Here is a 26,248-nt window from a genome sequence, read left to right on the forward strand (position 1 = left end):
ATTATGATGAAGGGCTGAGAGTTCTTCTTCCATGGCACGGCACCACCCTGGAGAGGCAAGGGCTTCCTGGACATCTTTAGGAACAATAACTGATGATAACAAGGTAACAAACTAGCGATGGGAAGTAGAAAGGTGAGTAAGAGATACATAATTAGAAATGGGATGAAGGGTGCAAGTACGTTTACCTTTTCCCAAAGCAATGGGTAGATCAATCTCAGATGCCAAGTGGGGTTCTGGTGCCGGATCCGTCGACGGAGATGTAGGTGGGGGAGTGGTAGCTGGTGCACGTGGGCGATGTGTATACACATGACGGATAGGTGGGCGTTCAACAGGTGGTGGCACCGGAGGCAAGGATTTGGTCACAACTGGAACAAACTGAGGATCGACAACGGGAAGTGGAAGGGGAGGAGGTGATGAGGAAGAAGAAGCATCACCAGACCCCAAAAAGAACGGAGTAGACTCAAAGAAATTGACATCAGCACACACAAAGGACCGTCGAGAACCAGAATGGTAAAACCTATACCCTTTCTGGGTCCGAGAATAGCCAAAGAAGATGCACTTGAGAGAACGGGCATCAAACTTGTCGTTCCCAGGACCCAGATTATGGACAAAACAGACACACCAAAAAACTCTCGGCGTAAGAGGGAACGAAGACAAAGAGGGAAACAAGACCTGAAAAACAGAGACTGACCATCAAGGATGAACGTGAGCATCCGATTAATCAGAAAACAAGAGGTAAGCACTGCATCACTCCAAAAAGGTTTGGGAACATGCATGTGATTCATTAGGGATCTTGCTGTTTCAAGGAGATGGCAATTCTTTCTCTCAGCCACCCCGTTTTGTTGTGGGGTGTAGGTACACGAGGTCTGATGTATAATGCCGTGTTGGTCCAAGTATTCCTGAAATGATGAGGATAAATATTCGCGGCCATTATCAGAACGAAAAACTTTGATGTGGGTACCGAATTGGTTACGAATTTCAGCATAAAATTTTTAGAAAATGGTAAACAATTCACTTATTTCTTTCATTAAATAGAGCCACGTCATCCTTGAAAAATCATCCACAAAAATGACAAAATATCTGTATCCATTATATGACATTACTTTACAAGGACCCCAAACATCTGAATGAACTAAAGAAAAAGGACTCGACACACGGTTATCAACCCTAGAACTAAAGGGAACACGATGGTGTTTCCCAAACTGACACGACTCACAATCCAAAACAGAAAGCTGATTTGGTCATCCAGTGGCATTGAGGATGTGGAACCATTAGCAAAGGTGACAGATTGTGATGTTGAGCAATGAGATAAGGAGGAAAACACACCTGGAGTTTCAATCATGTGATCGGAGGCTCCAGAGTCAATGATCCAGGGATTGGGTGTAGATGCCAGAGAATGAACCCTAGGCAAGTAGAAATCTAGGCAGATTTAACCTAGCTCTGATACCATGTTAGAATTCAGGTCTGCCTTAGAGTTCGGCCTGACTGAGTTCAGTTATGTAGAAGAAGAAAGAGTGATAGAGAAAGAGAGAAAGAGAGAAAGAGAGGAGAGAATTTTGGTTCGAACTGAAAGAGTCAACATGACTTCTCCCAGTCGGCCAGTAAGTATTTATATTATTATTCAAACATAACTGAAAAGACCTATGTGCCCTTACTTAAGTTAAGAGCACATGTTTCAGCACAACATTACAGATCAGCAACATCAATCAAGGTATAAAGACAGAAATACCCCTACGCTAACACATATGTAGGTATCCTTTCTTAGGGCTTAGAACTAATAGTACTTGCTTTTCAGGGATAACATGACCATCAAAGTAATATTTATTAATAATGTGTAAGCCTCTTTATTTGAGGAAATTCAAATTTAGGGGGAAATACACAGCTCGTAGTTGGTAAAAACTAAGTACAAGCATCATAACATAAGATAAGAATCACTAGTATGCACCCCTAGGCCTGGGTCTCCCAATACAAAACCTCCTTATCAAGGCTAATGCCTTTGCTACTGTTATCTGGTGCCTAAGTTATGAAGGGCCTTTCTGAACCAGCCAAGAGTCAATCAATCACCACTAGACAATCACCTCAATGATGAAATCATTTCAACCCACAGAGAGGCAGCTTTAGACCTTGAAGCAGTGGAAGCAACTCTATTTTTAGGGAATTTACTTCACCAATAGGGCCTAATAAACTCATGACTTGCCTGATCTGTCTCTATAGACTGCTCAAGTGCTCATACTCATGAAGGCCCAAGAATGCCAAGGGACAACCATCAAAATTTAACTTGATATTTCCCAACTCCAGGGCTATCCTCTCTTGCAATACCTGCCATATTTGGTATTTCAATGTTAAATAAAAAATAAAAAATATCTCATCAAGAAAAGAAAATGTAAAATATCATCAATCACTTAGGAGCTGTTTCATAGTAGCTGAAATGACTGAACTGAAAAGGTTATTGCTTTGTCTTTTAGTGAATAAGCTTTTAAGGAGGTTGTGAGATGGCTGAAGCTGAAATTGGGTAGGGTACTGTACCCTTAATGTTTTATTAATTGTTTTGTCCACTAAAGGACAAAGCAATAAGTCATTCAGTTCAGCAATTTCAGTTATTATCAAATTGCCCCTTAATAAGGAGCATTAGTTAAAAACCTCACCATCATCCAATATATAGAAAATCTTTCAACTTACAGTTTTCATGAAGTTTCTTAGAGAACATAAAATATCATTGTTGTGGGGATTCTCAAGCTAAACTAGTAGTTTTACTGTGGCATCTATAAAATATTTGCTCTCTTTGAGATATATGAAAGTATGACTAGCATGCTTTCAGTTATCAAAAGCTCTCAAGGGGGTTATATTGATTCTACCCTGATAGAGAATGCTTGTTTTTCAGTTTTGGTGCAATCTTCAACATGGCATGGCTTCTCCTTGATGATTTTAGAGGTGGATTTGAGAAGGGACCATGGTGGCAACGTCTGTTTGATGGTTACAGTGTTACAACATGGATGGTGGTATTAAATCTGGGATCATCAGGATTGCTAGTATCATGGTTAATGAAGTATGCAGACAATATAGTCAAGGTTAGTTTCCTTGTTATATATATATATATATATATATATATATATATATAATGTGTGTATGTATTTATGCATGTAGGGAAAAGAGCATAATTACAACATCTACTTCCACAGGAAAGTTATTTATCTACTAATATTAATACAAATTAGAGAGGTCAATGTGTTACAACTCTCACATTCACACATATTTTTCTTCTTCTAATATTCTTTGTTTATATGCACTTTTCCTCTCTCACTTTTTATTTGATTTCTTGAATGTGATTTCTCCACTTAGTGTTAGAGCATTGATCAACATCTTTTTGTGCACATGGTGACCAACATCTTGGTACAACTTGTCAACACTCTTGGCCGAATAGAGAAAAGAACAAGAATAATCTTAGAGGTGTCAAGAATGAATGACCCCCACCTCAAAGAGTCTCTTATATATTAAAAGAGTTGAAAGAGAAAAGAAGAATGAGATGTATAGTAATATACAACAGGGACTATACTAATAAGGTACATCAAGTTATAGAGTCTCCACACCCCCCACAAACTGATGCCTCGACATAAGCATCAATTTGTCTATAAGAAAGAGATGTCAAACTCTAGTCATAGCTTTGGTGAATATATCAGCAATTTGCATGTCCGAGGCTACATGAGGAAGCGATATAGATCCAGTAGTGAAGAGATCTTGGATAAAGTGGTACTCCACCTCGATGCGCTTGATTCTCTCATGGAAGATAGGGTTAGATGCAATCTTGATAGCACTCGTATTGTCAGCATAGAGAGGAATAGGAGTAGGAACCTGAATGCCAAGATCCATAAAGAGAGATTGTAACCAAACAATCTCATTGCAAACCGAAGACATGGCCCTATACTCTACTTCAGTGGAAGACTTGGTGACTGTTTGTTGTTTCTTACACTTCCAAGAGATGAGTGAATCATCCATAAAAACACACCACCCAGAAGTGGACCTACGAGTGTCTGGACAATCAGTCCAATCCGCTCAGCATATGCTCTCAACTGAATAGGAAAGGAGGAAAAGAACAGTCCCTGGGAAGTTGTGCTTCTAACATATCGAATAATGCGATAAACAACAGTCATATGAAGCTAACGAGGAGCAAAAACAAATTGACTAACAACTTGGATAGCATGAGAAATATCAGGTCAAGTCATAGTGAGATAAATGAGGGACCCCACAAACTGGCGATATAAGGCAGTATCAGAAAGTAATGGACCTTCAGATTTAGATAGCTTAAGATTTAGCTCCATAGGTGTATCAACATGCTTTTCATCATTAAGACTAGCAAGTTTAACAAGGTTAGAGACATACTTCTGCCGACAAACAAAATACCCTCGATCACTACAATGTACTTCCAGTCCTAGGAAATATGTGAGAGGGCCCAAGTCCTTCATCTGAACAGAATTATGAAGTAATAGTTTCAATTCACGAATGCCTTCAACATCATTTCCAGTCAACATGTCATCAACATATAGTAGAATGGTAATACCCTGAGGTCGTCGCCTAACAAATAAAGAGTGATCATAAGAACTCTGGCTATATCTAACAACAACTACAACATCGTGAAAGCATTCAAACCATACCCGGGGAGCTTGTTTTAGACTATATAGAGATTTTTTTAGGTGACATACTAAAGAAGGATCATTGTAGTATTCAGGAGGAGGCTTCATGTAGACCGTCTCCTTCAACTGACCATGAAAAAAAGGCATTCTTCACATTAAGTTGGCATATGGTCCAAGACTAAGCAACAAACACTGCTAAAAGAACACAGACTGTGGTGATCTTTGCAACAGGAGCAAAGGTTTTTTCATAGTCAATACCATACTTGTTAGACAGTGTATGCCCTTAGCTCCAATCAGCATGATGTACATTATGACATTTATTGTAAATGAATAAAGTACATATTTGATTCATGTTATTATGGTATGTTTCTATGTAATACCCTTAAACTAGACACATATGAGACTCGGGTTAGTTTATAATCTTCACAGTTGTTGGATAGATCTGGGGAGATTTATCCTGTCAAGGTTGACACTGATGTACCGCCAAGTTGGTTGGGGTGGCTTGTCTCAGGTACCAGGGTGAGACCTGAGGTACATGCAATGTGGGTTTTCTTGAAACCCCGAACCAGACCAAATTCTAGTATTGCCCTGGACCTTGGAGACAGATGGGCAAAACTGGAATGTTACACCTGACTCCTAGACTCGATTATGGTACTGCACTGTGTGTCGGATTGGGCTGTCTTTGATATGCCAATCAGTGAGATCCTTAGAGGGGGTCAAAACCTGGGTATGTTGGAACAGTCTGAGAATTCACTTGAGTGGGTGATCATAGTGACAGGATCAGTCCCTTTGGCGAACAAAGTGAATGATCGGGGAAATGCACTCTCTCTGATGGAAACCTAAACTGCCGGTAGTGGATTTTAAATGTGTTAGAAATTTATTTGTTGCAAAATATATTTATATAGAGATATACTTATATATATTATGGTTTCAAATTGTTTGCAAAAGATTTTAATTCCTGGGATCCATGTGTGTAGAGAGTGCAACACTCTACCTTGCAGCCGAGGGAGAGGTCCTCTCTTGTCGGGCAATGTTTGATCATTAAGGGCTGAGAGGTTAAGTGTAAGACCATTGAGGGTTATACTTGATGGGCTAATCCTGCATTTGCCCACAGTCCTTAGGCCTTCATAAGATGAATGGACCCAAGGACCATTTAGTGCAAATGTTGGGTCCATTAAGAGCCCATAGTGATGGACTCAGGGGTTCATTGTATTCAGTAGTGAATTCGGCTAGGCCTTGTAACAGAGGCTAAGCTGAACCCATGTGGCTGATGTGTAGATCAATGTTAGGGTCCCACGCCATACAAAGAGAGGCAAGCTAGCCAACATTAAAAGGAAGCGAGCCTAAAAGCTTAATGGGCCTAAAGCTCATTTCGAACTGGGTTAATTAAATAGGGGCGGATCTGGGTTTGGATCAGCAGATAAGGATAAGAGGATATAACTCTTATCCACTTAAAGAGTCCAGATCCAAATAAAGATTTGGATTAGGGAACTCCTAATTTGATTACGAATAAGTTGATCTTGAACTGCAGATAAGATAAGGGATTATTCTTATCATTTAAAGAGTTCAGATCCAAATAAAGATTTGGATCAAGAGACTCCTAATTAGATTAGGAGGTTGTTTCTTTAAGGCTATAAATAGAGAGTAGGGTGGATATGAAAAAGGCACATAGACATTACAAAAGACGATTCTGTTTGACTGATTTTTGCCTTCAGTTCTTTTTCTCTCTGCTCTTGCCGCCTTACCCTGTTCGATCTCCAATTCTTGGAACTGATCCAGATTTAATCTTGATATTGTTTCTTGCCAGAAGAAACAATTCTGAAGCTGTGCTCACTCTCCATTCGATTCTTGCTGAAGAATCACAAGTTCTTGGTGAAGAACTACCTGCTAATCTTGCCTCATTCTAAGCTGTCATCTTCAGTGGATGGAGGATTTGGTACACTTTTTGAGCGTGAACACCAGCATTGGGAGAAGCTTTTTTGCGTGGATTCCATATTAGGTATATTCCTCCCTAATCTTGGTTTTAGATTTGGTCCGGTTTGGTTACAAGAACGAACCTTGAAAATGCAGTTTTCTAAATTGGGAATAGGATTCCCGAATGGGGGTAAAGAAATTTTTGAAAATTCGCCCAACCTTCCTGTAGGGTTCGGCCATCCATATGATGGATCTCCCATCCCTTTAGTGGTATCAAAGCTAGTTAGCGTTTTTTCTGGGAATTGGTTCCCAGATTATGGGCGGATGATATAGAAAATAAATCTTTATTATTATGTTATATTTATAGAATTGTTCTGTGAATGTTTCTTGAATATTTGGGCTGCACATGTGATGGAGATCGAATCTTTCTAGTGCCAAGATTGGCACACCTTGCTGTTTCTTTTTTATTCAATTTGGTATGTAAATAATTTTTTTATTTTTTATTTTTTAGACAAATTGTATAGGAATTCGATGTGATGTAATAATAGAAAAATTAGGTTTTTCTATTTTATTTCCATCTAGAGATTGCTGGAGTGCGCAACAAAGGAGAAGAAGATTTCGCAGAAAGAAGTTCTACGATCTGCGATTTTGCAGATATCGATTATGCAATCTGCGATTAATTGTTCTTTGCAGGATGTCCAAGAAAATCATAGTGCAGCCCTCTGATTTCGTTTTCTTGATAATTTGATCATCTAGATTTAATTTATTTTTCAGATCATTATTCTTGAATTAAATCTTGAATTGGACACCAAAATTTGAGAAGATTTACACCAGATTTGATCCAAACTGGTTGGACCGAATTATTGGTTCGATGGGGTTGGTTTTTCTGACCCAAATTCGATTTAGACCAGAGGGTTGATGGCCCACTACAAGTTTTAATTCGGCCCACCTCTGTAAAAACCCAATTTTAATATGATAAAACTGAATCAGCCCTGATTTAGCTACATGGGCCGAACTGTTTTTTGCAGTACAACCCATGTACCTAGATAATGTTATATGATAACATTATGGGCTTTGTTGGGATGATACTGATTTAATCTAATTAATTAAGGGTTTTACAGATATTTTAATTGATTGGATCAATAAGTACTTGGCCCATGTACCTAGATAATTTTATATGATAACATTATGTGATGTGCTACATACATGGGACATAAGTACTTGGTCCATGTTAATTCGATAGTGACTCTTTCGCACACTATGGCTGAATGCACATCATTGCCATGGTGTCCATAAGATCATTGGATGATCTCCCTGTTTGATGGGCCCCACATCAGCTTCCTCTTCAAGAGGAACCTTGCGGAACCCTAACCGTTTAGGGCCCATTTAAATCTAGCTTTGAGAAAGCTAGTGGGAGCCACTTTTGTTTGACCTAAATAAAATTAGGGCATAATATTTCGTTCCCTTCATTGAAATATAAGTGCATATGATAGGGATATTCATATGATGAACTCTCTAAAGGCCTTCCATCATTAGCATGAAGATGGGTCATTCAGTAATGAGGAGATGCACCATAAAATTGGGCTATCCATTTGCTGTTGGATCTGTTGAATTGTTTCATAAGATGATAGGGGCGTCATAGACCGATGTGGGAGGGGCTTATCCTAAAATGGAACTCTCTCACGGTACCTTGGCGTTCACGAACATGATGGGTAAGCACTTACTAGACAGATAGGTTTAACCTAAAATGTCAATGAACCTTGTCTGACAGAGGCCAAAGGGAAAGCTCATGAGATGAGTGGATGTGATTCTTCACAGAAGGTGGTGGGGTTATGCAGCTGAAACAGTTGGCTCCATGCACTATATGTGGTTTCCCACATTTCTAGAGACATAGTTCGCGGTCTCCGTCACTGAGATAGGAGGGAAATCTCAAAGATGAATAAATGGAAATGGAATATAGATTAAAAGCCATATCTATGTAGATAACATGAATCAAATCAGGTTGTGGACTAATATTTGCTTTGCCTTTTATCAGAAATGGCAAACGAACAATTCGCCAAACTATTGGACGATAATAAGCTTGAGAGCCCAAATTACACTGATTGGTTTCATAACCTTATCCTGGTTTTGACGTCTGAGAAATTGGATAAAGTTGCTAAAAACCCCACTCCAGATCGTTCGGCTGATAGGGCTTCTGAGGCCCGCAAGAGGGAATATCAAGAATGGGAAGAGAAAAAATCTCTTGCCCGGTGTTACATCATAGCCTCCTTAGACAATCAGATACAACGACAGTTCTATCAAATCGTAGTGTCCAAGGATATCTTGGATAGTTGAAGGACAGAGTCTGACGAGTAGAATGATTCTACTCGTCAGAAGGTCCTAAAGTAGTTTATGACCGCACAAATGTCCAAAAACCAGCTAGCTCATGATCATTATCTTAAGATGATGGGATGCATTAATAAACTTGAGGCTCTTGGATTTGGGATAGTCACCAAAGTTGATGCCATCCTGAACTCTTTGCCTCATTCATTCAATCAGTTTATAATGAATTACAATATGAACAAGCTAAATGTTAGCCTTTAGGAACTTGGCAATATCTTGCAGAGGGCCGAAGAACTGATAAAGAAGGATGAGCCCATAGCCATGCTTGTTGAAGGTGGCAAATCGAGCAAGAAGAAACCTCAGAAGAAAACTAGCAAGCTAAAAGACAGAAGAAGGACAAGGCATCAAATGCTTGTTACATCTACAAGCAGACCGGCCATTGGAAGAGGAACTGTCCTCAGTACCTAGAGACTAAGAAACAAGGTAATTTCGAATCCTTTGTCATAAAAACCAATATGTTGGTCACTTCTGCTTCCAAGTGTATTGATTCCAGGGCTTCTACTCATGCATGTAATGCATTGTAGGGGTTCAGGACAAGTAGAAGACTGAGTGACGGAGAAATGATTCTTTATTTGGAGACTTCTACAAGTGTTGCAGTTACAGTCATAGGAACTATAGAATTGTATTTCAGAGAATGAATAATTACATTAAAAGATTGTCTTTATGTACTCAATTTGAGAAAAAAATTGATTTCTGTTTCAAAATTTTGTGCGGACGGTTATTCTATTCTTTTTAGTAATGTGATTACTATCAAAAGGAATAACAAATTCCTCGCATATGGAGAACTTGAGAATGGTCTTTATGTTCTCCATCATTCTCTAAAAACAAATATAACCGAAACTACGTCAGATAATAACCCTAAGAAAAGAACCCATGATATAGTTAATCCCACGTGCCTGTGGCATTACCGACTTGGCCACATTAACATAAGATCATATCACAAAGTTGGTAAATGATGGTCTTTTGGATTTTCTAATTGTAGAAGATTTTCCAACCTGTGAACTTTGCCTTCAGGGTAAGATGATGAGACGATCATTTAACGGTAAGTCTGAAAGATCAACAAACACACTTGACCTTATACAAACTGATGTATGTGGTCCCATGAATGTTAGGACATGTAACCAACATGTTTATTTCATAACATTTACCGATGATCATTCTCGGTATGGTTACGTGTACCTAATGAGACACAAGTTTGAATCCTTTGAAAAGTTCAAAGAGTTCAAGCAAGAGGTCGAAAAACAGTTGGGGAGACACATAAGGCCCTTTGATCAGATCGACGAGGCAAATATCTCTATGATGAATTCAGGGACTACTTAAAGAAAAATGGAATAGTATCACAACTAGCTCCTCTTGCTACAATACAGTTAAACGGTGTGTCAGAGAGGAGGAATCAGACTTTATTGGATATGCTCCGATCACTTCTCGTATACTCGGAATTACCTACATCCTTTTGGGGTTACACATTAGAAATTGCGATATACTTGCTGAACCGGGTTCCAACCAAATCCGTTCCAAATACTCCCTATGAGCTTTTGACCGGTAAGAAACCGAGTGTAAGACACTTGAATATTTGGGGTTGTCTAGCACATGTTAAAAGAACAAGTGCTGACAAATTAGAATCTAAGACCAGCCATTGCCTATTTGTAGGTTACCCAAAAGGCTCTGTAGGGTATTTATTCTATGACCCAGGAGAGCAGAATGTGTTATGTAGTCGAAATGCCCATTTCTTTGAGGAAGATTACATCCTGAACAATCATTGTCAGGAAGTTGTTCTTGATGAGGAGAGCTCAGGGGTAGTGGGATATGTCCCACAAGCTCCAGTTAATAAGCAACCTAGGAGATCTACTTGGGCATCCATGCCTCCAGTTCGTTATGGCTATAACCAAGAAAGTTACTTGGTGGAAGCCACAACCAGTGAGGAGAATCCTGTGACTTATACGGAAGTTATGTTGGACATAGATTCCTTGAAGTGGGTAGATGCCATGAGAACTGAGGTGGACTCAATGGAGACCAATGGAATCTGGACTCTAGTAAATCCGCCCCTTGGGGTAAAAGCAATTGGTTGCAAATGGATCTATAAGAGGAAGAAGGGCCCCGATGGTAAGGTTGAGACCTACAAAGCTCGTCTTGTGGCGAAATGGCACACTTAGAAAGAGGGAATCGATTATGAGGAAACATTTTCGCCCGTGGCCATGCTTAAATCCATTAGGATCCTACTAGTTGTAGCAGCATACCATGATTACGGGATTTGGCAAATGGATGTCAAAACCACGTTCCTGAATGGAGATATTATTGAAGATATCTATATGCAGTAACCGCAAGGTTTTATAGCTGTAGGTTAGGAAAACATGGTAGGTAAACTTAATCAATCCATATATGGACTTAAGCAAGTTTCTAGGAGCTGGAACACCTGGTTTGACTCTACTGTCAAACAGTTTGACTTTGAGCAGAATCAGGATGAGCCCTGTGTTTACAGGAAGACCAGTGGGGATAAGGTTACATTCTTGGTTCTGTATGTAGACGACATTTTACTCATTGGGAATGATGTAGGAATGTTGACTACGATGAAAGTATGGCTTTCGTAGCAATTCTCCATAAAAGATCTTGGAGAAGCCTCTTATGTCTTGGAACTTCGACTCTATAGAGATAAATCGAAAATGATAATAGGATTATCCCAGTCTATTTACATTGACAAGATAGTCAAAAGATACAGTATGGAGAACTCCAAGAAAGGAAATGTTCCTTTCAAACATGGAGTCACTCTCTCCAAGGGAATGTCTCCCAAGACACCTGAGGAGATTGAGGGCATTAAGGAAGTTCCCCATTCCTCTGTCGTAGGGAGCATCATGTATGCCATGCTATGCACTCGGCCAGACATTGCTCAGGCCGTGAGTGTGGTAAGTAGATACCAATCTAACCTGGGACAAGAGCTTTGGACCGCTGTGAAAAACATACTGAAATACCTTCGAAGGATAAAAGAGTTTTGTCTGGTATTCGGTGGTAGTTCACTAGAGATCCTTGGGTATATCGATGCTAATTTCTAGTCAGATGCAGATGGTAGAATGTCTACATCTGGTTACATCTTCATGATGGGGTCCTGAGTGATAAGAATAACAGTCCACAACCCAAGCCGAGCACATTGCCGTAAGTGAGATTGCTTGATGAATGAAGGTGTTCATTCTAGAATTTGGAATTAGCACATCACCCATTCTACTATTTTGTGACAACACTGGATCTACGGGAGATTGATGTTAAAAAGTAGCATCAACGGAGAATGTGGCAGACCCATTGACTAAGCTACTGACATAGAAAGTGTTTGAGAAACACGTAGAAAGTCTAGGACTCCGACTTGTACCCGATTGGACCTAAGTGCAAGTGGGAGCTGTTAGACAGTGTATGCCCTTAGCTCCAATCAGCATGATGTACATTATGACATTTATTGTAAATGAATAAAGTGCATAATTGATTCATGTTATTATGGTATGTTTCTATGTAATACCCTTAAACTAGACACATATGAGACTCAGGTTAGTTTATAATTTTCACAGTTGTTGGATAGATCTGGGGAGATTTATCCTGTCAAGGTTGATACTGATATACCGCCAAGTTGGTTGGGGTGGCTTGTCTCAGGTACCAAGGTGAGACCTGAGGTACATGCAATGTGGGTTTTCTTGAAACCCCGAACCAGACCAAATTCCAGTATTGCCCTGGACCTTGGAGACAGATGGGCAAAACTGGAATGTTACATCAGACCCCTAGACTCGATTATAGTACTGCACTAGGTGTCGGATTGGGTTGTCTTTGATATGCCAATCAGTGAGATCCTTAAAGGGGGTCAAAACCTAGGTATATTGGGACAGTTCGAGAATTCACATGAGTGGGTGATCACAGTGACAGGATCATTCCATTTGTCGGACAAAGTGAATGATCGGGGAAATGCACTCTCTCTGATGGAAACCCAAACTGCCGGTAGTGGATTTCAAATGTGCTAGGAATTTGTATTTTGCAAAATATATTTATATAGAGATATACTTATATATATTATGGTTTCAAATTGTTTGCAAAAGGTTTTAATTCCCGGAATCCATGTGCGTAGAGAGTGCAGCATTCTACCTTGCAGCTGAGGGAGAGGTCCTCTCTTGTCGGGTAGTGTTTGATCATTAAGGGCTGAGAGGTTAAGTGTAAGACCATTGAGGGTTATACTTGATGGGCTAATCCTGCATTTGCCCACAGTCCTTAGGCCTTCATAAGATGACTGGACCCAATGACCATTTAGTGTAAATGTTGGGTCCATTAAGAGCCCATAGTGATGGACTCAGGGGTTCACTGTATTCAATAGTGAATTCGGCCAGGCCTTATAACAGAGGCTAAGCTGAACCCATGTGGTTGATGTGTAGATCAATGTTAGGGTCCCACGCCATACAAAGAGAGGCAAGATAACCAACATTAAAAGGAAGCGAGCCTAAAAGCTTAATGAGCCTAAAAGCTTAATGGGCCTAAAGCCCATTTTGAACTAGGTTAATTGGGTTAATTAAATAGGGGCGGATCTAGGTTTGGATCAGCAGATAAGGATAAGAGGATATAACTCTTATCCACTTAAAGAGTCCAGATCCAAATAAAGATTTGGATCAGGGAACTCCTAATTTGATTACGAATAAGCTGATCTTGAACTGCAGATAAGATAAGGGATTATCTTTATCATTTAAAGAGTTCAAATCCAAATAAAGATTTGGATCAAGAGACTCCTAATTAGATTAGGAAGTTGTTTCTTTAAGGCTATAAATAGAGAGTAGGGTGGATCTGAAAAAGACACACACACATTACAGAAGACAACTCAGTTTGACTGATTTTTGCCTTCAGTTCTTTTTCTCCCTGCTCTTGCCACCCTACCCTGTTCGATCTCCAATTCTTGGAACTGATCAAGATTTGATCTTGATATTGTTTCTTGCCAGAAGAAACAATTTTGAAGCTGTGCTCACTACTCCATTCGATTCTTGCTGAAGAATCACAAGTTCTTGGTGAAGAACTACCTGTTGATCCTACCTCATTCTAAGCTGTCATCTTCAGTGGAGGGAAGATTTGGTACACTCTTTGGGCATAAACACCTGTGTTGGGAGGAACTTTTTTGCATGGATTCCCTATTAGGTATATCCCTTCCTAATCTTGGTTTCAGATTTGGTCCGGTTTGGTTACAAGAACGAACATTGAAAATGCTGTTTTCTAAATTGGCAATAGGATTCTCAGATGGGAGTAAAGAAATTTTTGAAAATTCGCCCAACCTTCCTGTAGGGTTCGGCCATCCATATGGTGGATCTCCCATCTCTTTAATACTTCTGACTATACCCTTGGGCAACTAAACGTGCCTTGTATCGATCAAGAGATCCATTAGACTTCAACTTAATGTTGTAAACCCAACGACTCCCAACAATGGATGCATCTGGAGGAGTAGGCACAAGATCCCAAGTGCCATTCTCATGTAAAGCATGAATCTTTGCATCCATGGCTTCCTTCCAATAAGGGCTACTATTAGCTTCCTAGTAGGAGCGAGGAACATTTGTGGAGGATAGGACAGTAGACAAAGGCATAGGATAGTAGACGAGAAAGTCCTCAGCAGAAGGAGGTGTAGCATCCTGTGAATCAAAGTTTGGCAAAATAGAAACAGAGGGTGCAAATAGTCTAACAATTCCAACAAAAAAAGAAATGTGCTCAAGGAAAACAACATTGCGTGATATATGAATGCGACAAATAGAGGGATCATAACAAAGAAATCATTTGTGGTCAAGATTGTAACCCACAAAGGCACACATGACAGACTGTGCAGACAATTTAAAACATTCATGAGAGGGAAGACAAACAAAGCACACACATCCAAAGACATGAAGCATAGATAAATCTGGAGAACGACCAAATAACTTCTGAAAGGGAGACATGTTACCAAGAATTGAGGAAGGAATATAGTTGATAAAAAACACAGCTGTACTGATTGCCTCTACCCAAAAAGAAGGTGGAGTATGGGACTCCTGCAATAATGTCCTCACAACACAAAGGATATGTCCATTCTTGCGCTCGGCCACACCATTTTTCTAAGGAGTATCTGGACAACTTCGTTGAACTTGTATTCCATGATCCTTCAAATAGGATAAAGAATCTCCATCAGTGTATTCCCCTCCTGAATCTGAATGGAGAATTCACACTTGTGATTGAAATCGAACTTGAGTCATAGCATGAAACAACTTAAATGTTGGGAACACCTCAGACCTGTGGCGAAGAAAGTATATCCGTATGTACCTGGTATAATCATCAATGAATGACACAAAATATTTGTATCCAAGCCGAGAAGAGACAGAAGCAGTCCAGACATCACTATGTATAAGCGAGGGAGAGGTAGCATGCTCGGAGATGTGAGGAAAAGGTAAGGTACGACTCTTACTTAAGCAACAAGAAACACAAGATGTATCAAAGGTGTGCAATGAAGGAATTTTATTCTTAATAAGGCCTGAATCAAACAAAAATTTTAATTTTTCAGAATGTAAATGACCCAGACGTTTATGCCATAAGTCCCAAACATTATTTCTATGATTCAGAAAGGAACTAGAAGTGGAGGAATTGAAATAAACGATGATGTTGTTGTTTGAGGCTTCTCAAACTCCAATGCAAACAGACGGCCCAACTTGCGCCCCTTCCCTTTCACCTTCCCAGTGTTCCAGTCCTGAATCAAACATCCATCCAGAGAGAAAATGAGAATGTTACTTTCATCAATTAATTGACCAACATAAATCAAGTTTGTAGTGAGATTAGGAACATGAAGGGTCTTGGTAAGAGGGAAAGATGCAGTGGGTGAAAGCTTAAGAGACAGATCACTACTACCAATGATGTTAACTTTTCGCCATTGGCAGTAACAATATGTTTGTGATGCGTTTTAGTAAGGTTACTTGGTTGGTTAGGGTAAGCTCCTGTCATGTGGTTGGTAGCTCCAGAGTCTGATCCAAATATGAGAAGGAGAAGCACAATAACCAGAAAACTCACCAAGTAAGCTAATAGCAAAAAGAGTAGAAGGAATAGCAGATGTTACCAATTGTCAAATGTTTTGCTCACCCATAGATGCCAAAGAATCACCTTTAACAAAAGAATCACCACTATCGGAGGCCATTTCAGCAAGAAAACAACAATCCAAGCACAAGGATATCAGAGACAACCAAATTCAGCAATCAAAATCTCAAGATGATAGTCCAAAAAAGGCAAGTTTTTAAGACTGTCGAGTCTAAGGCCTTTCAAATATGAATATGAAGTCTGAATCAAATAAATGGGAGGCAAGAAAACCCTAGGACAACTCCAGATTTAGGTTATAGGTTGATCGAGTCAGCCGGTTGAGAGAAATCTATGATTTACCAACACATCAGACGTCTTCTTCACAAACAAGGAGGTATCTTATGCTGATTGAGGCAGTCCTTAAAAACTCCAAACCAGAAACTAAGTGTAGGGTTAAGGAGAGCTTGAGAGAACCCTTCGATCTGGAGATAAAAACTTAAATTGCAAGCTGATGTTGAACGCCTAAAGTCCAAAAAAAAGGTTGCAATCCAAAAATGAAAACTGTACAGTGCTGCCGCTCCAAGAAGAAGATCATAACTCCTTTGAAAACTTCACCAAATCAGATGTTTGTAGGTGGAATAGATCAGGTCTAAGTGACACCAGATCTGAAGTCCAAAGCTGTTGCAGTCCAAAAAAGGAAACTGTACAGTGTTGCCGCCCCAAGAAGAAGATCAGAACTCCTTTGAAAACTTCACCAAATTATACATATTAGGGCGGTACAGTGGCTGAAATATTTGGAACTATTCACAGATTACACTGTGGATGACATGTTGAGGAAGTGGGTTGAAATTGCAAATTGCACACAGACCAAGTCAGTAATGAATGTGGCTTGGACTCCCCCACCTAGTGGATTCTTGAAATTAAACTTTGATGGATGCAGTAGGGGAAATCCGGGGCAATAGGGGATTGGAGGTGTTTTTAGGGACAAAAATGGGGTCATCCCTGCCATGTTCTCAGGCCCAATTGGAGTGGGTGACTCCCTTAGAGCTGAGATCTTTGCAGTTATGGAAGGAGTCCGGAAAGCTAAGGAGTTGAACATCAAGAAACTCATAATTGAAGGAGATTTAGAGGTGGTGATAGGGTGGCCGACTAAAGATCAAAATGGTTTATGGAAGTACAACAATGAGAGGAGGTTCATGTGGCTGGTGCGGGAGATGGAAGCTAAGACATGTTGGGTTAAAAGATCGGCTAATTCCCCAGTTGACGGTTTAGCTAAACAATGGGCAGAAAGGGATTCACTGTTTTGGGCTAAGTTGTAACTTTAGTGTCTTCTTTTCTCTTTTTCTTCTTTTTTTCCTTTTATGAGGCTCTTTGTGACTCTTGGAAGATAAGTGTGTTTGTCTTCCTCCTGTAAATTTTCTACTGATGATTTAATGAAAGTGTTATTGATAAAAAAAAAAAAAGAAAAACTTCACCAAATTAGATATTGTTTGTAGGGAGAATAGATCAGGTCTAGGCGACACCAGATCTGAAGTTTGGCCTCAAACCAATGTCTCCCAAGAGAGATCTAAAGAAATCTCTCTTGCTGGTTGTGCAAAGAAGAAAGAACAGAAAAGGGTTGATCAAGATAGCCCTAATATGACAGGTTTACTGCTTCTAGTAAGGTTCAAGAGAAAGAGAAAATAGATTAGAGAGCAACCTGCTCTGATACCATGTCAACACTCTTGGCCGAATAGAGAAAAGAACAAGAATAATCTTAGAGGTGTCAAGAATGAATGACCCCCACCTCAAATAATCTTTTATATATTAAAAGATATGTACAATTACAAGAATGCTCATACAGGGCTGAAAGAGAAAGAAGAATAAGATGTAAAAATAATATACAAAAGGGACTATACTAATAAGGTACATCAAGTTAGAGTCTCCACACAACATGGATTATAGGTTATTTTGGTGTAAAAATACATGTTGTTTACCTGATATTTCTTTTTTTTTTTTTGATCAATAACACTTTCATTAAATCATCAATATAAGATTTACAAGAGGAAGACAAACACACTTATCTTCCAAGAGCAACAAAGAACCTCAAGAAAAGGAAAAAAAGGAAAAAACAGAAAAAACACTAAAGTTACAGCTTAGCCCAAAACAGTGAATCCCTTTCTGCCCCTTGTTTAGCTAAACCGTCAGCTAGGGAATTGGCTGATCTTTTAACCCAACATATCTTAACTTCCATCTCCCACACCAGCCACTTGAATTTCCTCCTCTCATTATTGTACTTCCACAAGCCATTGTTATCTTTAATCAGCTACCCTATCACCACCTCTGAATCCCCTTCAATTATGAGTTTCCTGATGTTCAACTCCTTAGCTTTCTGGGCTCTTTCCATAACTGCAAAGATCTCAGTTCTAAAGGAGTCACCCACTCCAATTGGGCCTGAGAACATGGCAGAAATGACCCCATTTTCATCCCTAAAAACACCCCCAATCCCCGATTGTCCCGGATTTCCCCTACTACACCCATCAAAGTTTAATTTCAAGAATCCACCAGGTGGAGGGATCCAAGACACACTCATTACTGACTTGGTCTGTGTGCAATTTGCAATTTCACCCCACTTCCTCAACATGTCATCCACAGTGTAATCTGTGAATAGCTCCAAAGATTTCAGCCACTGTACAGCCCTAATATGTATGGTAGCCCTCAGATCTGCTGCTCCTCTCTCAACTTCTGAGAATATCCTGGAGTTTCTTTCTTCCCAAAGTGTCCAACATACCGCAGCCCTTAGTCCTGTCCACATAGTCCTTCCCCTTTTTATCCGCCACCTGAAAAAAGAAGGGGAAAAAATGGAGGATTCCAGCTACATCCAAATAGGGAGAAAGCCCAATCCCAAATTGACCTCGCAAAATGGCAAGACACCAGTAGGTGAAAATCAGTCTCCCCATCCGCTTTACAAAGAACACACCAATGTGGTGACAAGCAAGTATTGGGTCTCTTCTTTTGGAGTAGATCACCAGTGTTGATTCTTTCCAGATAGGCTTCCCAACAAAAACTACTAACCCTAGGAGGTATTGCTCTGCACCAAACCTCATCAACAGGGAAAGGGGAGAAAGTAGGACTGGTGGACTGACTTAAGACTTTGAAGAAAGAAACACAAGAAAAGATGCCATTGGGGGTAGGTGTCCAAATTCTAGAATACGCCCTACTGGGGTCTAAGACAACGTTATCAAGAAGTGCAATAAGGCTCAAAATACTGTCGAAGTTTGAGTCCCTCAAATCCCTTCTTAGACCCAAGTTCCACCCAATCCCAGAAGTGGAAGAGGATGGGGTGGTGAAAGACGAGATTGGCTCATTTTTCAAATCAGAAAGAGCATACAAAGAAGGAAACTGATCCTTTAGAGGGGCACTCCCCACCCAGGTTTGTTCCCAAAATTTTATGGAGTTACCGGAATTCAAATCATACCTGATATTAGGGGAGAAAACTGGTAGAAGGTCATGAATGGCTTTCCAAGGAGAATTGCTTGTGATCCTAGCTCTGATTCCAGCGTCCCATCCATTGTGCTCCAACCCATGTATACTTGCCACTATTCTAGCCCATAGCTTCTCCTTCTCCATAGGGAACCTCCACAACCACTTTCCCAAAAGAGTCATATTCCTTCTCCTAATATTCCCAAGCCCCAAACCACCACAAGTCTTACTCCTACACACTATCTCCCAGCTAACTCTATGATCCCTCTTCTCCTCTCCCGGCTCCCACAGGAAATCTCTCATTAGCTTCTCCAATCTGTTAGAAACCTTCATTGGGATTTTAAACACCAACAGGAAAAAGATGGGTAAGTTAGCAAGCGTGGCCTTAATTAGTGTAATTCTCCCACCAAGAGAGAGGTAGTTCTTTTTCCAAGATACCAGTCTTTTTTCAAACCTTCCACCACCGGGTTCCAAAAGCTCTCTCTCATAGGATTATCACCTAATGGCAACGCTAAGTAGTTCAAAGGCCACCTCGAGACTTCACATCACAGCACTTCAGCACTCTCCTTGATCTCTTCCTCCTCCAAATTCACCCCCACTACACAGCTTTTCCCAAGGTTAACCTTCAAGTTGGACATTTGCTCAAATAGTTATATCACCAACTTCAAGTTCCTGATAAAGCTCACATTACTGCCTTCACAAAACAGAATCGTGTCATCAGCAAACTGTGAGTGAGGGGGGTTTCCACCCTCCCAACTCTCCAGCTTCTAATGAGCCCCCTAGAATCTGCTCTGTGAATCAGTTTCCCCAATACCTCCGCAATTAGAATGAACAAGAAAGGAGAAAGGGGGTCTCCTTGTCTTATAACCCTACTGGCTGGAAAGAAATCTACCACTGTCCCATTCACTAGCACTGAAAAATGACAATTCTGGACACAACCCATGATTCACTTACATCATCTAGCCCCAAACCCAAATTTAGTCAAAACTTTCCTCAAGAAATCCCAGTCCACCAAGTCATAAGCCTTTTCCAAGTCCAACTTACAGACCACTCCCTTCTTATCCCTCTTAAAGTTCTCCACACTCTCATTAGCAATTAAAATCTCACCAGTAATTTGTCTTCCACTTACAAAAGCTCCTTGATAATATGCAATGATATCTGGCAATACCTCCTTCAGCCTCAAAGACAACACTTTTGCAATGATCTTGTATAAGCTATTAACCAAACTAATTGGCCTAAAATCCTTTGGGTGGGATGCATCTTTCTTTTTTGGAATTAAGGCTATAAATGTAGAGTTCACACCCGGATTGACAATTCCTCTCCTGAAAAACTCCTCAAACACCCGCAAAAGATCATCTTTCAAAATATCCCAACAGTCCTAATAAAAAGCCATTGTGAACCCATCCAACCCTAGAGCTTTTGTTCTATTCATAGAAAATACAACCTCCTTGATCTCTTCCTAATTAAAGCTTCTTTCCAACTTTCTCCTATTCTCCACCCCTACATCTGGCCAATCCAATCCTTTTGCCCACACCCTTCTACTCACAGGCCTTCTTAGAATAGATTCGAAGTGCTCCACACAGGCCTCGACTATTTCCTCTTGTTGTATTAACTCAACTCCATCTACTACCAATTTGGAGATAAAGTTCTTCATTCTCCTGTCATCTGCTAGAGAGTGGAAATACCTACTGTTTCTGTCTCCCTCTTGCAACCATTTACACTGAGATTTTTGCCTCCAGCTAATTTCCTCCTTGTGCAGGCAATCCTCTAACTATCTTCTCAAATCTCTCCTGAGTTCAATGTCTTCCTCTCCAAATTCTCCCCTTTCTTCTTTAGAGTCAACGCTTTCAATTTTATCCATCAGATCTCCCTTTCTTTCTTCTATCCTCCCAAACTCCACCAAATTTCACTCCTTGATTTTTGCTTTCAAGAATTGTAGTTTCTTATGGAATCTCATCCCCTCCCATTCCACCAAAGGGTTACACTCATACCACCACTACCTCACTTTGTTAGTAAATCCTGGATGAAGTAACCACATATTTTCAAATCTAAAGGGGGTAGGACCTCCTCACCTTCTTTCCTCCTTACATAACACTATGGGCCAATGATCCGAGGTCACCCTTGGGAGAGCTCTAGAAGCCAAGGTTCCCCAATGTTCTTCCCAATCCAAAGAGAACAGGAATCTATCCAGCTTAGAGCAGATGGGTCTAGATTGGAGATTTGACCATGTAAATGTCTTATGGGCTAGGGGAATCTCTTTAAGCTCAAAGGCATCCACAAAGCTGTTAAACTTCCTCATGCTTTTTGTCACCCTCTGATTAACCTTATTGGATTCCTCCGAGAATCTGATCACATTGAAATCCCCACCCATGCACCTGGGCCCATCCCACAACCCTCTAACATCAGCCAATTCCTCCCACAACTCCTTTCTCTCTTTGTAGTCATTTGGTCCGTATACATTTGTGAGCACCCACATACAATCATCCTCTTGCTGCTTAAACTTCATGGAAACCGAGTACTTTCCGATCAACTCCTCCAAACCTTCAACCACATCCCTCTTCCACATTGTTACAATCCCCGCAGAAGCACCCCATGAGGGAACAACCACCCAACTAATCCCCCTGGCTTTCCATACACTCCTTGCCCATTTGTTATTAAACTCCATTCTCTTAGATTCTTGCAACAGGACAATGTCTGGGTCATACCTCCTCATTACCTCTTTTATTGTCGCTCTCTTCCTTGCACTCCCAAATCCCCTCACATTCCAACTAAGAATCTTCATTCTGCTTCTTTTTTAAACCCCTTTCCACCTACCCACTACTTTCCCCCTTTCCTTCTATCTCCTTTTACCCCGAGCTTCTTGTTTCCTTCTACATCTCTCTCTTCAGTCTCTTTACTTCACTCAATCTCCTCTTCTTTGTTCTGATATCCTTCTTCCTCTTCTATAAGCCTTCTTTCAACACATTCAAATCTTCCAACCTACAACTCAACTTCCCTACAAATTCTGCTATCATGTCTTCTCTCACCGAGCCCTCCACCCCTACCCTTCCTACAGAATCCCCTCCATCTTTGTCCACCTGCCCTTTCTTCCTCTCCTCTGGTCCCACCTCTGTTCTTTCCTCTCCATCCATCCTCCCTCTCCTGTTACCTCCCTTCTTCCCTATTCTCTCCCCGTAATCCTCTCCATCTCTACCCTCATTCCCTTCCCTCCTCTCCACTAACCCCTCCCCTCTTCCTTCCTCCCCTTCCCTCCTCCAGATCAACTTTCCTTCCATTTCCTTAAACACTCTTTCAATGATTTCCCACACTTTTTTCACTCCTATACCTTCCTTCCCACACCTTCCCACTTTCCTTCCTTCCCCTCTCCCCCTCCTCGGAGAGCCCGCCTACTAGCTCAGCTACATATTCATGGGCTACAGGACATGGAACAGAAACGAAATTTGGAACCAAAGACATAGGAGACACATTAGTAGCATAAACCGAATTCACTTGGTTACCTGGGACTGATGGACAAGCTAGAAAAGGATTGCTCCTGACCTCCCTCTCTTGTTCCAGAGGTTGGTAAACATCTATCTCCCTGAGTTGGTTGGAAAGATTCTGTCATTTGGTCATCCTGGTGATCTTTCCACTCTACCCCTGGTTCACCCCTAGATGGTGTGTTCTTGCTCTGCTTCCGGTTCTCCCGGTTTGCCCCTTCTGATATTCCTTGCACACTCTGTAGTCTTGGGAATGAGTTAAACCGATTACAATCTTCACCCTGAAATAAGCTTGCAATATTCCACCTATCCATGTCACCTCCAGCACAACTACCTTCGTCATTTACACTGCCCACGCTAGTACCATCAACAGAAAAGTCCTCCGATTCTTCATCTCCATTTCACTGCACTGCACCAGCCTTCATCCTTCTCTTCCCTCTCTTCAGTTCTTTCCCTAGTGTATCTTGGATTTGGCCTCTCTGTGGAGCGTCGCAGGGGGCTAAGCTCCTCCATACTTCGTCAGGAAACCCACTGCAAATCCAACTTCTTCATTTTCCGCCACTGCGCACATTCCCCCCCGCCCCCCCCCCCCTTTCTTGCGACTTGGAACGATGATAGACCATTATCATCGTCTATCAGCGGCCCAAGAAGAGTCCCCATACCCTGACCCGCGTGACATTTTAAGTTATCATGTGGGTCCTTCAAGTGGAGCCTCCTTTCGATGTTACACCTGCCCGCGTGACCTTTTAAGGTGTCACGTGGGCCCTTCCAACACTGTCCCGGCTCAAACTTCACCCGCCCGACCCACCCGCCACCTTCAACGGCTCGGGCCAAACCTTTCGGCTCCCCAACCCATCCTGCCTCTTTGCCACATCAGCATAAGAAGAAGAGCCCGCCATTAATTTGTTTAATTCAAACCCATTTGAATTAGTTTCCTTAATTAGGTTGCTTGTCGTTTGGTTTTCCCCAACCGGCTCAGTAACCCCAAAAATAACTTTCATTTGTTCCACCTTTTCATCTCCCAATCTCTGCCCTCCACGTATCCACCACCCAGCCAGGTCATCATCTTCTACCTTAGGAGCACCTTCCCACCACGACCGTTCAACTTCGGAAGCCACCCACGCCTTGTACCAGGCTTCATCCGAGCAGATTTCAAAGAACCTCGGCAGGTTCTCTTGCCTTACACCAGCTACCTGTAACTCCACGGCACCCAGATTTCGTTTATCAGCTTTCACCAAGATGCCTCCCAGACTCTGCACGATGTGCTCAAGAACAGAGTCTCGCCAGAGGTGAAATGGAAGGCCTACAAGCTTCAGCCGGACACACCCATCTTGGACTTCGACTTCATTGCAGATTGGGCTCCAGTTCTGAACCTGTATCAGACCTCCATCCACCACAACTGCTTTAAAACTTAGTTCCTGGTCGCCTACATCAAGCATGGCTTTCGTCTCTGCAAAAGGGAACAGCATAGCTTCACTCCCAATACCTATCTCCCCTGCAACTGTACTCAGAACCCTCCTCCAATCTGTCACTCCTTTATCAGCCACTAGCACCCTTCTTTTCTTCCACTCATCCTTCCCTGCTCCTACCAATAATCTTCAATGAATAGAAGTGCAAGCAACCACCATTTCAGTCGGAAGGCCTTGCACTTCTACACTCCCAGAGGTACTAATCGAAACTGCCCCCTCCTGAACTTTTTGACCCTGGTCTTTGGATTTTTGACCAGTTCTCTTCACCCCATCCACTCTCTTAACTTCCAAGGCTACAAGGAAAGACTGTAGCACGTTCACAAAATCCATCCACCCTTTCCGTAATCTCCCTTCCGGCACACAGCATTTGTTTTCCATTTGTTCCAAAAAACTCCACCACAGAGATAAACCATCCCTTTCTGTTTCTTTTCAATTCTGTTACATATTTCCTACCTAGAACTGACATTGAGTTTTTCCAGCCATTCACCTTACCAGAGTTGATAGCCCCATCTATGAAACCTTTCATCCAGACAATGACCTCCTTTGATTACCAACACAGTCGCCCTGTTATTCTCTCTGATTTTCATTGCATCCTCACCTTTGATCCTTTCCTCTTCGAACTTGAAAGTCTTGGCTTCGATCAATACCTCAGACCTCCATCTTCCTACTACTCTGAACCTTCTCTCGTCCTCCATCCTTTCCTCTTCGTAAGAAGCTGGTTCTAGGAGAGGCCCCCCTTGATATGGAAAATGGGTTCTAGGAAAATGTATGCTTAAAGACAAGTTGCAAAACCCTTGTAATTCAACAACCAAAGAAACTAATCCATATAAACAAATAAGTAAAGGTTTGCTATTTCAATTCTCCAGATAAAAGATCTAAATGACCCAACAACTTCACACATGGTTACATGGTGGGGAACCCAAACAGGTTGTGTAATTCTTTCTCGAGGAAGCCAATCTAGACACCAACCCTTAATCCGATATCATCTCCACACGGAAAAAAGTTTCTATTTGCCTGATATTTCTGGGGATCCCAGACTTTGTTTCACTCAATTTCATAGAGATTTGAAGCTTCACTTTCTTTTTTGTATATCTATAATTGTTAAAACTAGATAGCAATGTATTGAAGTAAGTAGCAGGATGGTTATGCCAATTTACATGAGTCACTTAAGCAAGGGTAAAAGTAAGCCACATGTGAGAGTTTGATTTTCATCTCCACCAGTTCTCTTTATTTTTCTTATCTTCTCTTCCTCTTATACTTCTGCTCTTTTTTTATTGTTTAATTATTGTTCTGATGTGTTATGACAATAAGAAAGGAAAATTACATTAAAAGAAGAAAGGTTACCAAAAAGACTTGGGTGATGAGCTTTCAGTTTACAATCTATGATGCCTAGATGGACATGGATATGGCAAATGGGGATACAAGTCTCCATTTCCTAAAATCTGGGCACGAGCATGGGTATAGGTATCCCATATGACATGCTTATATAATGCGTTTATATCTTGTTAGTTATGAAAAAATGTGTTTATATCTTGTTTTTGAAGCTAAATGTTCTAACATGTGCAATCTGGAAAACAAAATGATGCATTCATCTGCCCCCCTCTCTCTCTCTGGTTGAATAAAAATGTCAATAATCACCCCTCTCCGCACCATTCATCTTCCTAAAACCTTACTATACTACCAATCTACCATCCCCCACCAAAAACTGGGTGTATCTCAGAGAATTTAAATGAATTTTGTGATCCTTTTCTATACCAAAACTCCATAGGACATCAAAACCTCCCTTTTATCCTATTCAACCCTTGCTACTTCATTCTTACATACCACCTAAGTATCAAAGTATCAGTATTGAGTATCGTATCGATAAAGCTTGGATATAGATATA

The 26,248-nt window shown here is 40.9% G+C and overlaps 1 protein-coding gene across 2 annotated transcripts in view; it reads left to right on the forward strand.

Moving 5' to 3' along the window:
• The window catches only part of LOC148879686 (CMP-sialic acid transporter 1-like), a 37,459-nt gene that overhangs the window by 6,051 nt on the left and 5,160 nt on the right, over positions 1 to 26,248 (forward strand). For both annotated transcript variants that reach the window (XM_088961306.1, XM_088961305.1), the window contains exon 6: positions 2,882 to 3,068. In XM_088961306.1, coding sequence (XP_088817432.1) covers positions 2,882 to 3,068 — 187 coding nt within the window. The remainder of the gene's footprint in view (positions 1 to 2,881; positions 3,069 to 26,248) is intronic.

Source organism: Nelumbo lutea, chromosome 1 (assembly GCF_056320005.1).
Source record: "Nelumbo lutea isolate HS-2025 chromosome 1, American lotus-T2T, whole genome shotgun sequence".
NCBI classification, from domain to species: domain Eukaryota; kingdom Viridiplantae; phylum Streptophyta; class Magnoliopsida; order Proteales; family Nelumbonaceae; genus Nelumbo; species Nelumbo lutea.